The sequence below is a fragment of the Borostomias antarcticus genome, assembly GCF_949987555.1.
Source record: "Borostomias antarcticus genome assembly, chromosome: 28".
In the NCBI taxonomy this organism is placed as follows: domain Eukaryota; kingdom Metazoa; phylum Chordata; class Actinopteri; order Stomiiformes; family Stomiidae; genus Borostomias; species Borostomias antarcticus.
The window spans coordinates 3,191,628-3,209,225 of record NC_140261.1 but is presented as its reverse complement, the minus strand read 5'-3'; the positions used below and the strand labels follow the sequence as shown (position 1 = coordinate 3,209,225).

The 17,598-nt window shown below is 45.0% G+C and overlaps 2 protein-coding genes across 2 annotated transcripts; one reads left to right on the top strand and one right to left on the bottom strand.

Annotated features, from left to right (window-relative positions):
• Positions 1-2,647: 2,647 nt before the first annotated feature.
• On the top strand, positions 2,648-5,271 carry grxcr1a (glutaredoxin and cysteine rich domain containing 1 a; the record flags this gene model as incomplete). The annotated part of the gene is made up of 4 exons (XM_084459449.1): positions 2,648-3,049; positions 3,879-4,118; positions 4,384-4,449; positions 5,092-5,271. The coding sequence occupies 4 exons, from the start codon at positions 2,648-2,650 to the stop codon at positions 5,269-5,271; spliced, it is 888 nt and encodes a 295-aa protein (XP_084315575.1).
• A 3,788-nt stretch (positions 5,272-9,059) lies between these two features.
• On the bottom strand, positions 9,060-17,458 carry slc30a9 (solute carrier family 30 member 9). Its single transcript, XM_084459378.1, has 20 exons — positions 17,387-17,458; positions 16,717-16,857; positions 16,089-16,289; positions 15,918-15,938; positions 15,767-15,814; positions 15,557-15,656; positions 15,095-15,187; positions 14,873-14,955; positions 14,527-14,585; positions 13,676-13,743; positions 13,045-13,147; positions 12,709-12,764; positions 12,439-12,574; positions 12,276-12,315; positions 12,067-12,138; positions 11,840-11,947; positions 11,507-11,672; positions 11,169-11,298; positions 10,942-11,055; positions 9,060-10,702 (listed from the first exon to the last, which is right to left on the bottom strand). The coding sequence occupies exons 2-20, from the start codon at positions 16,814-16,816 to the stop codon at positions 10,658-10,660; spliced, it is 1,743 nt and encodes a 580-aa protein (XP_084315504.1). The 5' UTR covers positions 16,817-16,857; positions 17,387-17,458; the 3' UTR covers positions 9,060-10,657.
• Positions 17,459-17,598: the final 140 nt, after the last annotated feature.

Below are 17,598 nucleotides of genomic sequence, written 5' to 3'. Positions count from 1 at the left end.
TTAACTTTCAAGATTAATGAGCTAAGTGTATATGCTACACCTGTCTTAGCCTTTAAACACGTCAAATAGCCCAGAGTAGTCTACAAACGATGAAAGATTATTGTCTTCATGCAACTATGACCAAATTTAACAATACTCATATGCAAATAGAGGAACTATCTTGACAAGGATGATGACAATTAAAACTCCTGAAATGAGCCATTGATGGGATTAGTTAAACCTTGCAAATTTGAAAACATTTCTCATACTGTCTCTGGCAGATTTTCCAGTCAGAAATTAAATTAAAGAAGGCTAACCAAACTATTGTCTATATGAATGGTTTGGCTACATTAGTGCCATTGATAAGCGGGGCTAAGAGAAAAGTCCTCAGGGTCACAATTGTCACCTTCACAGTGGCCTCTTGTCTGTGCTCATACAAGATAAAATGGCTCTGCTGATTTGAGTGCGTACAACTCTCAGGATGTTTAAGAGGAGTGCGTTTCTAATGGGTTTTCTCTTAACTGGTCTAGTGCCCATTTGACTCCACTGTAGTCTTGAGTGTTGGGAAGGCTTAGATGTTGTGCTGTGAAACCCATTAACTGTACTTGCTTCATCTTTGTACAATAGCACCTCACAGTTGAGTCCTGAGCTCCACTGAGAAGAATGGATGACACAGAAATGACATGTGACTAGAGTGAAGGTGAATAGTTTAAACCACCATGCATAGTCTGAATTGAATAAAATGATTATTTCACAGTCCAAATAACACAACTCAACACAAACTACATAACACTATGTTTTTGGTTTTCTTTACCATCCAATCCAATCCATCATATGTGGCGTCTAATCCATGAGAAACATGCTGTTCTTATGGGCTTCTAGACACTTTGTACCTGATTGGCACTAACATGCTATGACTCTTTTCAGATACTACCCATAATGCCCTTCTAGTCTCAGAACACCACAGCACACAATGTGGTTTACTGAGGATCCATAGGAGTTGGCACCACAGCTAGAGAAACATATTACTAGGGAGGGATTGATGAATTTTAGGTCTAATCTCATGGTCTTATCACTCCAACTCAGTAGTCAAGGCAACACGCAGAGATGGGGAGGGACGAAGGGGACATGTCCTTCTTACCACAGACGCCGAACTGTGCCACTCAAAGAGAGTGGTGTTGTCACGACTGTAGCTGACGTGTCACCTTTCGAGGGGTACACTTCATCACCTGTGACAGTAACTAACTAGGTGACGTGTCTCTACAGACCCGGTGTTGCATTGTGTGGCTGTGACACGTTATATGGTCTGGTCCACTTCTGCAGTGCTAGGGAGCTCAGTGAACACCTGCCCTACCTCCTGGTCTGTGTTTGGTGTAATAGCAGCCTCACTTCTGTCGTGTATTAATTTGCCTAATTAGGCTCAACCCTTTGTTCTAATCAAGATTATATTATATGTATCTATTCTTAAAGTCAGTTTAAGACAGAGCAGCATACTGTGACAGACAGTAGGGCCAGAACAGCTATCACGAGGTTTGTTTTGTAAGGGAGGGGGAGAGCAGTGCTTTCCCCTGTGGGAAAGCAGATGCCACAAAAGAAACGTTGAAATGAGATTGAAACATTGTATCAGATAACATAGAGTCAGGCTAGAAAATACATAGCGTGGGAAAGCAGGTGCTCTCAAAACTGTTCATCAGATAAAGTATATAAGACGCTGTCAACAAGTCAGTCGTGTGTGATATCTCTCGAGAGCCCACCGGTTTTAGTTGTCTGTTACTGATTGTACCAACAAATAAAGCCTATTGCATTTGATCCGGTCACCAGTGCCTTTTTGATTCGACTTCAACTACTGAACAAAGAACATTGAAGATTGTAACTAAACCTAAAGGGGTCCTTACACGTCACTTCCCTAGAGTGCAATGGGAGGGAAGTGTATGGACCAATGAGAACAAAGAATTGACAAACCCTCATTGTCATTGATTCATGGCGAGTAGGTGTGAGCAGGTACACAATACAATTCTGAGAGGCAGCACTTAGCCTATTGTAAATGACAATGCCCCTCCGCACAGTTCAGGTTGGCTTTGACAAACTACTATGAATACTGTTTTTACAGTTGTCTTGCAAATTATGGAAAAGTGATTTTTTTCCTGTGACAACATACTGTAAACAGTTACAATATCAAAAAGTGTAGTGCTCACACTAAAGTTAGATTACCTTATTCAGCTTCTCTTGTGCAAGAGGCAAAACTGTTAGGTGATCATGAATTTATTTGATACACAGTAGGTCTATTACCACTCCTGAATTTATTGAATCAAAATTTTATTAGGGGAAGGAGACATTCGTTCAAATAAAATGTTGACCCATTTGTTCAAAGCAGTTCTGTCCAAGCTTTGGAGAAATCTATATAAAGTGTGATAAATAATTCAACTGGTGCTATCCGTTTACTAGAGGTTACCATGGTAGAAATGCATGTATTATTTACTGATTCTGTGAGTCTGACTGTAAAACAGCATCGCTTCCAGTCCTTTTTAGACTGTTGAAACTGTGAGGATTACACTCTGCAGTAATCCCTGAGAGGAAAAGGAGTGTCTAGGACTAATGTTTAGCTTTGTCTGAGAGAAGGGATCGGAAAGCACTGTTCTAGACCATGTAATCTACTACCTGTCTTCCAATGGAGGGGACAGTGTTGTCACCGGGAGAGGAGAAGCCACAGAAGCGGGTGAGGTTCCGTGTGGCTTCGGGGAACAGTGGCCGGGTGTTAAAGGAGATGTTCAAGGATGAGGGGCCTTCTGACTCATTGGATTCCGACTGTACCAGCAGCTCGGACGCAGACCGGGCTAGCACCCCCTCTACAAGTGGCGATACTACTGGACACTACGGGTTTCTGGGCTCGGAGCTGGACGACAGTGAAAGCGAGCCGGATGATCTGCTGGTGTATGTAGGTGCCTCCAAAGACCGTGTTTTCAGCACCAAGCGCGTCAACATCCTCAGCAAGAATGGAACGGTGAGGGGGGTCAAGCACAAAGTCAGTGCCGGTCAAGCACTGTTTGAAAACCTCCCCAATGGCAATGCAGTGAGTATGCTTGAATGCTTGTATGCTGAAATAATGATTGTGTGTTAAGCCTTTCAATTATGCTTTGATAGATTAACCCTCTGGTATTAGTTTTTCTGGCCTCACTTCACATTAAATTGCTCTTTGAAGTAACCAATGTAGTAAAACTGAATCAACATGTAAACAACAACATTTTTGGTAAAGTAATAAGTTATATTGTAGTACTGTGTATACGTTAACGCAATCAGGTAACAGATATTGATATTGGCATGAATTGTTCACCTTTGTGAGGTCAGTAGCCGACCCCTTCATTGATGTCTCAGGCAGATGTTTGGTTACAGTTACATGTATTCTTATCCAGGACTTGAATGAACACAAAAGAGGACAAGGTCACCGGGCAATTAAAGATTAATGAGGCATTTCGTTAAGTGTTTTGAGAGAAGTTAATCAGGTTAATGAATTCTCAGAACTTCGCTTTCTAATTTCCCTGTGCAAAGACGTCTGGCTGTTCTTAGGTAACAAGTACACTAGTATGTAATATAATATAATGTACACATTCTCTGGGTGTAAATATCTACTGTGGCATTCTTGTTCAGTGTGAAGCGGGAATCACTCCATCTGCAAGCACCCAAAGCAGTGAATAGATATGACAGCTGGAAGTATCAAGTGGTCTTACTTGCATGACTGGTGCAGTTGACACACAGCATCACTGTGTTGGGTTTATACTGGAGAAGGTGGATAAAACCTGTCTGTGCCCCACACCCGCCATGATATGATGACCTATGACCTAACTGATTTGAGAGCTGTGTCATTATTTAAGACCTCACCAGAACACATTTTCTTCCCTCAGCCTGAGTTGACATTAGAGTTTGGTCGGATAATAATCTACACCACAAGCTTCCGTGTTGTGAGGACCACCTTTGAGCGATGTGAGCTGGTCAGAAAGATCTTCCAGAACCACAGGATCAAGTTTGTAGAGAAGAACATTGCCCTGGATAGTGAGTATGGGAAGGACCTGGAGGAACGATGCAAGAAAGTGGGAGAACCTCCTTCATTACCAGTCGTGTTCATTGATGGACACTATCTTGGGGTTAGTGTATTGTATTGTATTGCGTGTACATTCAGACTACCTGCTGATCTCTTGGCCAGGTCACCTTCACAAAAGAGGTTTTTAACCTCAATGAGTCCTTCCTGGTTAAATAAAAGTTGAATAAGATAAACAAAATAGTGGCTTAATGCCCTTACATCATTAACATGCGCCAGAACGATCAACCTTTGAATGTCAGTATGGTTATGTTTAGGACTATGAAACAACCTGAGGAGTACTGACATTATGTTTGTGACTTGTGCTGCAGGGTGCTGAGAAAATATTGGATATGAATGAATCAGGGGAACTTCAGGATCTCCTAACTAAAATTGAGGTAAATCTTCACCATGTACGCAAACCAACAATCATCTAAAATACTACATTGTCATGTTGTTGTTGCCAACTCCTATTTTTGTTTTGATTTTGATTATTCTGCTAGGAATAAAACATTGACTTTGATGCACAGTAGTTAATAAAGGACTTAATTCATCTGAGAAATGGGGCATTGGGATTAGAACTCATGTCTGTTTCATGCTCTATCTAGGAGAAGGATTAATACAGAACAGTTGGCATCAGTAATACATCAGTGAACTGCAATAAAAGATGAATGTGCATCAATAAATTGACCATCAAAACAAAACAAATTTGTTCAAAGCCAACAAAGCAAATCTGTTCAAACACAGGTGTCATGGGTCATATAATTTAGCAAACTGCGATTGTGTGAAGTGTAAGATATATCAGACAGAGCCAAGGCAACAAAATGGGCATCTGAAATAGCCCTGTATTCACAGATACCAAGGCTGTGTCGGCAAGCATGACAGGTCCAATTAAGCTTTAAGAAGCATGCAAACCATTCAAATGTCATGTATACTCTTGAAATCAGCCAGTGGAATGACTGTCCATGATGTGCCTGTGTGTGTGTGTGTGTGTGTGTGTGTGTGTGTTTGTGTGTGTGTGTGTGTGTGTGTTTCACTAGAGGGTGCAGCACCCCCAGACGTGCCAGACCTGTGGGGGCTACGCCTTCGTCCCGTGCCAGATGTGCCATGGCAGTAAGATGTCCGTATACCGCAACTGCTTCACCGACTCCTTCAAAGCCCTCAAGTGCACTGCGTGCAACGAGAACGGCCTGCAGCCCTGTCTGAGCTGCAGCCAATGAGGACTTCAAGTGCCTGACTACTGTCCCCCTCCTCACCCCACTATCCCCCTCATGACCCTACTGTCCCCCTCCTGACCCCACTACCCCCCTCCTGACCCCACTATCCCTCTCCTGACCCCACTATCCCCCTCCTGACCCCACTATCCCCCTCCTGACCCCACTACCCCCCTCCTGACCCCACTACCCCCCTCCTGACCCCACTATCCCTCTCCTGACCCTACTATCCCCCTCCTCACCCCACTATCCCCCTCCTCACCCCACTATCCCTCTCCTGACCCCACTATCCCCCTCCTCACCCCACTATCCCCCTCCTGACCCCCACTATCCCCCTCCTGACCCCACTATCCCTCTCCTGACCCCACTATCCCCCTCCTGACCCCACTATCTCCCTCCTGACCCCACTATCCCCCTCCTGACCCCACTATCCCCCTCCTGACCCCACGATCCCCCTCCTGACCCCACTACCCCCCTCCTGACCCCACTATCCCCCTCCTGACCCCACGATCCCCCTCCTGACCCCACTATCCCTCTCCTGACCCCACTATCCCCCTCCTGACCCCACTATCCCCCTCCTGACCCCACGATCCCCCTCCTGACCCCACTATCCCCCTCCTGACCCCACTATCCCTCTCCTCACCCCACTATCCCTCTCCTGACCCCACGATCCCCCTCCTGACCCCACTATCCCTCTCCTGACCCCACTATCCCCCTCCTGACCCCACTATCCCCCTCCTCACCCCACTATCCCTCTCCTGACCCCACTATCCCCCTCCTCACCCCACTATCCCCCTCCTGACCCCACGATCCCCCTCCTGACCCCACTATCCCCCTCCTGACCCCACTATCCCTCTCCTGACCCCACTATCCCCCTCCTGACCCCACTATCCCCCTCCTCACCCCACTATCCCCCTCCTGACCCCACTATCCCCCTCCTGACCCCTCTATCCCCCTCCTGACCCCACTATCCCCCTCCTGACCCCCACGATCCCCCTACTGACCCCACTATCCCCCCCCTGACCCCACTATCCCCCTCCTGACCCCACTATCCCCCTCCTGACCCCACTATCCCCCTCCTGACCCCAATATCCCCCTCCTGACCCCACTATCCCCCTCCTGACCCCACTATCCCCCTCCTGACCCCACTATCCCCCTCCTGACCCCAATATCCCCCTCCTGACCCCACTATCCCTCTCCTGACCCCACTATCCCCCTCCTGACCCCACTATCCCCCTCCTGACCCCACTATCCCCCTCCTGACCCCACTATCCCCCTCCTGACCCCAATATCCCCCTCCTGACCCCACTATCCCCCTCCTGACCCCACTATCCCTCTCCTGACCCCACGATCCCCCTCCTGACCCCACTGTCCCCCTCCTGACCCCACTATCCCTCTCCTGACCCCACTATCCCCCTCCTGACCCCACTATCCCCCTCCTGACCCCACTATCCCTCTCCTCACCCCACTATCCCCCTCCTTGTGGGCCTTTCCTGGCCAAGCATCGGACTGCATCGAAGATAATGCTCTGGATACACTATGGCTTTTCCTCCATGGGGAATGTTATCAATAAAACGGCTTTTGTACGAAAATCTGACTCAATGAATTGGGTTTTCTGTTGTGCAAAAGCTACAGTATTTGTGGTGTATCCAAGTATGGGATTTTTCATCGCTCAAGAGACATTGTTGTTCCTGTTGTCCAGGAAAATGCATTGAGGACAAAAATAATGCTTAACATCACCCGACATAAGACTTACCTCATCCAAGACAGCCGATCTAGGGCTGTGTGCACCGAGGTGTAACACAATCACACCTGTGTGGCAGTGGAGTAAGCTGACCTCTGATGAGCTTAGCCTTGTTAGGTAATTAACGAGGAGTGTCCATCGCTAACAATGCCTCCATCACTGGACGCAGACAGGAGTGAGGGACGCATGTCAGACAGGGAAAGTGAAGTGTCTTTAGGTGCACAACTAGGCCTTTCACCTCAGCGTTAGGTCAAAGAAATGACCCCTATTGAACCCTGATGCGAAACAATAAAGAGAGAAAATACCTCATTTATGGTGGTGAAGTTAAAAAAGTGTTTTTAATTGTCATTGACACGACAGACACATTGCTGCAGATATGTTGTTTTATAAGATTAAATATTTTAAAGGCTATAGAACAGATTCTATAAATAACTTAATACATTCCAATGTTTTTGTCTAGCTTCCATTACATTATTCAAGCCAGAGAGAGGACTTTACAAATAAATATGAGGAAAAAATAACCTGTATACAATTGTGTTCCCTTCAGATACCTTTAAAACAGTAGTTGGTGTCTGTATGCGAGCATGACAACACACCGGATGTCGGATGATGTCATTCACTGGCTGGCATCCAAAGAGTCAGGTTGGTGTCAATGAGGAGGAGATCTCTATGCTGTCATAGCCCTGTACAATGCTGCTTGAACATGATTCTACAAGGCAGCACCGTAAAGAGGCTAAAGGCATAGAGCAATAGCATCACTTGCTTTCACTCTCATGAGTAGGCTACCTCCCTGCAGGCAAGAAGTGCATATATATCTCAATTTGCACACAAAAGTAGGAACTTTGTAAATAAAATAAAAATAAAATAAACTACAACAACAACAACATTGTGGGTGTTTGGGTGAAGTGGTCTATAGGGGGAGGGGATCGTGGCTTTATGGTTTTGAGAAACCATAACAAGCCTAAAACGGACTATTGCGCCCCCATATGCATCTTGGACGCAACCGAGGAGAGGGAAAAAAACATGTAGCGATGAAAAGAAAATTTTACAATTATTGGGTTACTGTATCATAAAGACGTCAGTGATGATGTCCTTTGGTGCAGAGCGCAGGGGTATGCATGTGATGGAGATATGAAATATACAATGCAGGAACGCAAAATAAATTATTGTAGCCTAATTCATATATCGAGATAGCCCATATGCGCACCTACGACACAGCAACACAGGTCTTAAATGAGACATAAGATATCATTCAATGAGGTTGCTCTTAACACGACTGGGGCGAAAGGGAGGGATTGGCCTGCAGGAAAGAAAACGACATGATGGGCAGAGGCACACTTAACTTTGGAATGGATATGAAGAGACATGACACTGGCAAGCTCTCAACACCCAAATGTGTCAGACAACATTTAATGTCCAAAAACCTGGAACGAAGCAGGTCCTTTTCCTGCGGTTTTCTGCCAAGATGAACCAGAATTTCAGTCGATTTTGTCTTTTACGGTCCTGCCGCGATGCTGTGCGTAATGTTCCTCAATGGTTGGTCAATGCGCAGACTGGTTGGAGGGACTGTTTTTATTGACGTCAGCGCATAGGCTACTGCTTCTCCTCATCCCTACAACGGCACCATCTAATGGTCTACCTTTACAGTCATTTCATATTCATAGTATTCAAGAAAATGATGCAGATTCTTTACCAACGTTTAGCCTAAATGTTATAATAATGTCATTATATCAATACCAATTAAAATGTATGTTTTGGAGCTGGTTAATGTAGGCCTATTCAAATTCATTCAAATTTCACCAGCTGTGGTCCATCAGGATCTCGATCACACAGGTTTGCTATGAGATGCACACATGAATACTGTACCCAGACCAGACCAGACCCAACCCAAGCACAGGAGAGCTGAGGTCCATTACTGTTTGGCCAATCACACCCGGCCGTTAAAACAGACTTCAGAGGAATCAATGGACAGTCAATTCTAATGTCAAAGAAGAAAATGTATACAAAAGGTGATTTAATAAATTAATTTAAATTTATTTGAAGTCCTTCCGCAATAGTTACATTGTTCTAACCAAAAGGAAATGTTACATAGTCAAGAAACACCTTTAAAAAAGATATACCCATCTCATCCCCCAACACAACTGAACTCAAGCTCACATTTCCCCTGCACCTTCATTGACCAGACCGTCTGTTACTCAACACAGACATTAGAGGAGCATGACCAGAAAAAGCACAGAACAATGCAGGTCTGAGTGTGGAAATATCAAGTGGGTTAATTATGGGGCAAATGCTATTCCACACGCCATTGAATGATGGGTGTGAGGAACTCAAAACAGGCAAACAGTACAACTGTAAAGAGGTTGTGCTATCGGGCCAGTTTTCCTTGTCTGATAGTTGTCTTCTTTAGAGAAATGTCCACCATAAAACATGAATGTGCATGTATTATGCATTACACATTAGGCTCACGAACAAAATGGCACCCAACACCCCACTATTATTTACAGTGATAAGAGGGGTTCGCTCTGTGTGGATGTCCGAGAGTACTTTGTTGTGGACCAGAACACTACTGACATCTATTGACAAGCTGCTGAGTCAGCAAACAGGTGAGCGTCTTCGTCTTTGGAGGATGTCACCGCAGCATTTAGGGGTCAGTGCTAGCAAGAGAAGAGGGAACGCCTTTGACAGTTGGTCGCCAGAGCCTACAATCGCATCAATGCATAAGAGATGGACGTTAGGGGGAAGAGCGTGTTTCCTGGGAGCACATTAAATCAAAGTTGTTGGAATATCTAAATTCAGGGTTTGATAGAACTATCAAGTAAATGCTGTGCTTTCAGCTTTTTTTTTTTAAGCATTGATAGATTTTCATGAATTGTTGCTGTATTCAAGATCAGATAGCTCACTCAAGGTCTGTAAAAATTCAAAAAACAGCTTTGAATCCTTCATTCATCATTGTTATCTATAGCCTACATATACCCTGGTTTTCTTTCATTACAATACAATCTAGTTATCACTCATTTACAATCCCATTCATTTCACTGCATGAACTGGTAGCAACACCATCGTTTTTGAGATTTTCATTTACAATATAAAGGGAAAAATACACTATAAAAAAAGATACTATACTGTCAGAGGGGCCGTGGTTCTATACAGTGTGATAGCATTATTATATTGATAGCATTATTATATAAATAATGCTAACAGATGCTGGTCCTTTCTGACTGAGTTGTCCAAAGACAAGATTTCAATTGACTTGTGTTCAAGTCAACAGTTCAACAATTCAAACTTTACACCGAGACCAGGTCCTTTGGAGCATAGGGAGACTGTTCTTACTTGATTACACAGACACCCCATGTACTGTATGTCTCTTTAACAGATGCACTTCTCTGTAACACTGTAGCAAATGTCGTGGTTCAATCAACACAAAACAGAAAATAAAGTCCCAGTGAGCATGACTGGCTCAAATGGGATTTCAGCCTATTCTACAGTAAGACTTGTTCTGGAGAGTCGGTAGGAGAGGATGGATGTTTAGGGTGGGGAGGAGGGGAAGGGAATGGGAGGATGAGTGCAGAGGTCAGCTTGGTCATCAGCCCTCAGCCACCCCCTCTAATTCCTTCTTGCTGCCTGCGGTGGGGAGTAGATGTCGTAGCGTTATAGGATCTCCAGGTCTACATGTCGAACCTCTGGGTTTCGTTGCTGCGGAGGGACAAAAGCATAGACTCTAATCAAATCATATCCAAGATAAAACATGAAATCAGACAACTACAGTTATCCAGTTTAATGACCACAGGAGAGAGTTTGATGGTCAATAACTTACAATCAGTAAAAGACGAGTGCTTGGGAACCAAACGAGAGGGAAAACCTTGTGAATCTTAACTGCCACCTAAAAAGCGGTCGGAGGGGACACCCGTCTCGCGACGAGGCTAATGCCGTACCTTGAGCTCTTTCTCCAGGCGGTCCACCTCCGCCCCCAGGGTGTCGATGATGTTCTCCCCGTGTTTCAGCATGAAGTTCTCCAGCTCCTCAGAGGTCTTCACCTGCTGGATGTCCTATGGACCACACCCGCACGCAATCCCGTTTCAGACAAGAGGGACGAATGCATCCAAAAGTTTACGTTGGTAGCGAACTATCTACCGTGTTACCACAACGTGAAAGGCCTTACGTTGAGGAGCTGTTCAATATCCTGCTTCTCCAGGTAGGAGCGCGTCACCACTCGCCCGTCGAAGTCCACCTCTGCCTTGAAGCGCACTTTACTCAGCCCAATGTCTGTGGCTTTCACATCGTGGATTGCCCTGGTCAGTTCAACAACGTTGGGGAAGTTAAAATACCTCATTCACAACAAGATCGCCGGTTCGGAAACAACACGTGAATAGTATCACGTCAAAAGGCTCGATGCCGGTCTATTAAGATCCTCACTCCCTGTTTTCAATTTAGCAAACAAACATCTAAGAGGCTTGTATACCGTCCCGGGCAAACTGACCAACGAGGGGAAAAACTGACCTGACGGCAGGGTCGTTCTCCAGGAACTCGGTGAGCTTCTGCACGTGCTCGGCCTGGATGGAGCGGCCAATCAGAGCCTCTGTGTTGGTGTAGATGAGGAAGGCCGAAACGGCGCCCAGCAAGGTGCCCACGCCCAGGGAGCCCAGGCTGTCGTAGAAGGGGTTGCCTGGCGAGAGACGACGAGACGCCATAAAACAACCAGCCGCACGCTGTTGAGCCTGACCCACGTTGTGCAATGTTGCTCCGCTCAAGGGCAGTGTTGGTATGATAAATGTTTAGGAACGTGTGGGAATAAATGGTGCCTGTGTTTGATGTGTATGTGTGTGTGTGTACCTGTGAGGGAGGTGAGTCCCATGCAGCTTGAAGCCATGATCACTCCCAGCACAGCTGCAGCGTCCTCAAGCAGGACCACGTTTGTGCTGGGGTCTCGACTCTGCAACACTGCGCATCCAAACACAACAGCTCTTTACGTTTCACAACCAAACACATACTGCTAAAACGTATTCAAATCCAATACGAATCCAGTGCTCAGAGTAACTTAATGACTGCATGAGACGTACCATAGTCATAGAAGGTCACTCCGTGCTGTTTTGCACTCTTTTTGATTTCGTTTATGGCCACTAGTAGTGTTGCTGAGGAGTAAAGAGAAACGAAACAAACATCTTGAATCCCAGAAGAGCAGTATACATTATTACATTCAATCAACTTATTTAGGGCATCACAGCAATTCTATATTAACGACACTTACAAACTTTGGTTTTTAACTTACCTCCTTCAGACACCAACGACCCAGCTAAAATACAATACGCCTGAGAGAAGAAGACAGCATTCAATAGAATTAGGAGACATCATTCACTAACCACCGTTACATTCACTCAGGCTGACCGAAACCAACTCTAGGAGGAATCCAAACTAGCGGCCTAGCCACCCACCCAGAGCAGGGACTCGATTGGCTGCGGGTGCAGCAGTCCCATGATGCCGTGGTACCAAGAGAGGCCGGCTCCCATCATGAAAATGCCGACCCCGCTGATAAGGGACGCGATGTAGCGCATGTTGGAGAAGCCGTATCTAAAAAGAGGAGAGTTGTATAAGGATGGACTTTCGTTTTTCTTTTCTTTACTTTGGTTCAACTGAGGGGTCACTGGGTAGGTTTGTTTAGATGACTTGAATTTCAGTTGAAAGATAGACTTTATGGTGCTTACGGGTGCACAGCGTCAGGATTCCGGACAGACTGGCTGATTCCAAGTGCAAGAAGAGCCTGCAGGGGACAGGGGACAGGGGGCAGAGTTTGAATCAGTTTTTAAATGGTCTCGTGTCCCAGATGCATAAAATGTGTATTCTTAATTTTACCACCGTTAATGATGGAGCGTTTGAAAATGAAAATTCTACCTCAAAAAAACCCTGCAGCTTTAACTTTCAACCCAAGACACACTACTTCACTGACCACCATGTAGTCCAACTCGATTGATCAACAACTAAACAAGAGCAGATCGTTTGGGCAGCATGAAGGTTTGAATATAAGGGTGTGTACACATCACCTGGTTGCAGGTGTCCGCTAGGGAGTGGATGGCCTCGGAGAACATGCTGGCTGACCCAGTGTACACCCAAGCCAGAAGCTTGAAGAAGAAATTCAGTCCATTGCTGAGGAACAGGGGTAGAACATGGTCAATGTGACGCAACTCAAATTGAGCGAATACTAACGTCTCTTACTTAGAACATGGATTACAATTTTTCAATGCAATGCAGACTGTCCATATTAGTTCTTCTGAATGACTGAGGATGTAATGGCGTGAAAGTACACACCCACAATATGTGTACTGTGAATACATTTAAATCCATAGTACTTCCAGCAAGACAGTGGGGGACAACGTGCACGTGCAGACATTTAGTGGAGGGCCTTGGCTGTTCCTCATGTGACTGCACATGCCTGCTAACTCAATAGCTCTAATCCAATAGCCCAACACTTGGTCTCCTGTGAGGACATAACCCAGCTCAAACTATGGGAACTATTATGAATGTGTGTAAGGAAGGTACATGTTTAGGTACATGAATTGTAATTCTATACGGCTGACACTGTTTTCCATACAACAGCCACTCCTTCAGGTCAGCCGACAATAACAGTGTAACAAAGTGGGTTTTATAGCCCAATGCTTGGATGTAAAGACTTACATGCATATTGCCACCATTACCACCTTCCCGGGCCCTTGAGAAAATATGGCCCTCTTGCCTGATCGAGGCTGAATTAGACATGACAGAAGAAGGAAGGATCAAGCACACACACTCTTAGTCAGGTCAGACTTTGGGTCAGGAGCAGGAGCGCCCTGCCTGACTGTCTGGTGGATTTCCAGCTTCACAGGGAGATTCAGAAAGGGTTAGAGGATCGGCAATATGCCCTAAATGGAGCAACAGCCTCGTTAAAGAAAAAACACACAAAAATAAAGTTTGCAAATGCACATGGCTTACTTCCACTTTGCAAAACTTTCATTGTCACTTGTCATATGGCAGAGATTTACGAACATGCGAATGAACATATCCTGAACAATGTAGACTAGAATATAGACTAGAGGATTTTCTAGGACAAAAAGAGGTCCCCCTTAACATGCTAGAGGGCTAAGGCACTGTAAAGGGTTATTGAAAGAAAGTTGACTTTATACAGTATAGAGACAACGTATGAATGACAGTGGTTGAATGTCATTGTTAGACGCAGAGACTCAAAGCTGTGTGGGCTCAGTAACCTCAAATGGGGGCAAAGGTCGTGTGGAGGGTACTAGGTTAAAGGTCAGGCAAACTGAATCTTGGCAAAGTCCGTCTTAAAATTATCCATTTGCTTATAACTGAATACAACTTTATTTTGAACATGATGTGGAGTGCTGATTAGAGCCACCATCTTATGCTGGAGGATGATCATGTCCAGAATGGATGGGTCAAGATGTGAACCAAGGGAAAATGTCTATTCGACGACAATCTCCAAAAAGAATAACCACCACGCTGCTTGGGTCCAATAGTTGTGCTTACTGTACCTTTGTGTTTCCCCAGAAGTCCTTGTATTCTTTCAGCAGTTGCTGATTCCGGAAAATATCTGAAAGAAAGGGGAGTGAAAAGTGCTCAGTCTGGTCTGACAAGAAGAGGGTGCGTCTGCTTATTGCTCGTCCCTCCTGTGACCAATCAGATTACTGAAAAACCTCATGTTCAGCTAGGTTATACCAACACATTAATCAAGAAATCTATCAACACACCTTTTTCACATAATGGTTGGGATAACTTGCATAACAAAGAAAAGCATGTACACAAATCATAAGCCCATAGACAAGCCTCCTTTGATTTCATTTGATTTGTACAATTACTTGCAGGCTTGGGGATACCTACTTTCTTCGTACTCTCTTTCCTCTTCTTTCCTGAGTTTTCTCTCTCTGGCAAGGGCCTCTGGACTTCCCCACACATCTAAGGCTCTGCAAATCACAGACATTTAAAACGTATAAATAGAAGGACAATAGTTGTCTGCCATCACCCCAAGAGATCAATTCCACAGGAAACACTGCTTCACACCATATTTTACTGAAAGTAAAACAGTGTGAAGAATGTACTAACTTGGCCTCAACGTCTGACCGCAGGAAAACAGTGAAAGCTTCCGTGTCGTCGTGTGGGCTGCGTCTGCGGATCTTCCTTAGCTGCTCCAGGTCACTGAGGTCACACCAGAGAGAGGGGAAGAGTCAGCCAAGAAAGAGAAAGACGAGCAAGTACACAGAGCAGCCCAAGATAACTCACTGCGGCATCAATGGTGGAGTTGCAACCATGTTAACAAGCCTTAATGTTATAATCACAGCAGTGTGTTTACGCGTTAGCTCAGTGAGAACCATGCAGAGGTTGTGTGCAGAGTGCTAACCCAACAGATCACTGAACAGTTTAGGATAAATACACAGGAAAGCATAAAAATACAAAAATTTGCAACACAGCTCAAGCATGACAATCCTGTAGCCTTGAGGGGTAGATGACCAGTAGTTATAAGCTACTAAGTTACAATCAGGTCTACACTACATGAAGAAGGTTTACCTTGGCTTGAGACAGAACTCATTCATGGCTCTGACTGCAGTGATAAAGTTGTTCTTAGTATACTTCGATCCATAGTCTCTCTTCTTCAGAACAGCCCGTACTGAGAACATACAGCAGGAAAAAGAATGAGCTGAAGCAACATTGAAAAGCTAATAGTCTTACACATTAACATCATTCCAAAAATAATTCAGTGTTGTGGTTCAGAATTACCTTTCACTTGAATAGTCTCTGTTTTAGTCAGGCCCTGAGGTAATGTCCCTGTGATAAAAGCAACAGAGTAGCTATCAATTTGACAGCTAAGTGGCCAAACAGGACAACTAAACAATCAATCAAAATCGAAATCATGCCAGTACCAACTTACCAGAACTTCTTGCTGCTGTTGCTTGATAAGTAAGGACACAAACACAAAAACATTACAACCAAGACACACTGTAACAATGTCTCCCAGACAGTAACAAGACTTCAAGAACGTTTTGTTCCCCAAGTTCAGGACTTGAGTCATAAGGGACATAAGGTGTATGCTCTTGCTTACCTGATTTTTCTGAGGTGAGTTGTGCAGCCCCTGCCAGCACATCCTCTGCAGTAGGAGGGCTGTCTGGACTCGGTTGTGTAGGTGGACCATCCTTACTACTACCAGAGGTAGAGTAGTATTGGACCTGGCCTAATGTGAGAGGCGCTACCCGATAGTCTGGGCCACTGATCCACAGACCCTGTGTACCTCCATTCTGCCAGCCTACAATGGAAATGGGTCAGTATTACGAGTACGACCACACTATATCTTATCAACAAATAGCTCCATGCATGTCACGACATGGGTACACATAGGTATCACAGCACCACCTTTTGATTCTGTGACAACCCACTGAGCAAAGACACGTCTAGAAGATGTCTTTTAGACGTCTTTTTTGTCTTTTTCGGACGTCCAAGGACATCCAATTAGGAGCCAGAATGAAAGTTTCTTTTAGACGTTCAGATTTTGAACCTGTTCTGCACGTCCACAGACGTCTTAGAGGGGTCCAAGCCAGACGTGTGAATATTGAGGGGTCCAGCAGACGAACAAATGGGGTTCTGGACCGACGGACGTTATTAAGACATGATCTGAACGTCTCCCTGACGTTGCGTGTTTGCTGGGAAGTGAAATGAAATCATGTTCAACTCACCATAGCACGGTCGGTTCATCCAGGTGGGTCGTTGTGACCTGTGCTGCAGGTAGACCCTGCAGAAGACCTGCCATGGTCTCTGGGCCAAGCCGGGGAACATCCTGGCACTGGCGGGGCTTAGGAGAGCAATGCTGGAACTGGCTGTGTGATGATGTCAAGGTAGTTGTTAGTAATGTGGCCAGCTAGTCACTGGTCTCTGGGCAATCCCGTCCAATATTTGGCAAAACTAAAAAGACAGTCACTCACACCAAGACTATTCAAATGATGAGAAACATTACATTAGCTAGAGAAGAATGTTAACATACGAGAGCTTAGCTAGAGACAAAGTTGCAGCTAGCTAACTTAGCTAGGCTAGCATGAGTCAGTGGTCAGACTAGGAACTGGCAGGTTAGCTAACAAGTTAGACAGCAAACGTTAGCTAACTAACAGGACATTACAATGAACTAGAAAACAATGGACTTGCTGTTTTAAATGACCGGGTAACGTTAGATCACTGGATCCTGCAAGTGAGGCCATCATCAGATTTGGAAACGAGTTAGCTAGCAGCTACCCGTAGCTAGGGCATATTACATGACGTTAACATAGCCAAGTTAGAGAGACTTCCTATTTACATACGTAAATAATGCATAGTAGGTCCACAACTATGTTTCTTAGCCATAACGTTAGCTACCTTTCTAAGACGATGTGTTCTCGGCATATCTCAGTCCATTAAGTGAGTTCTCTCCTGCTGGTTAGACATCAGACAGAAACACAGACAAGTGAAGCTGCTCTCGCGAGAATGTCATCGTATCGCGGGAAGAAACGTCATGTAAATCAATGACACGCACCATCCAATTAAAACATATTCAGACTTTACCCAGTAGCCTAATAATGATTACTTTA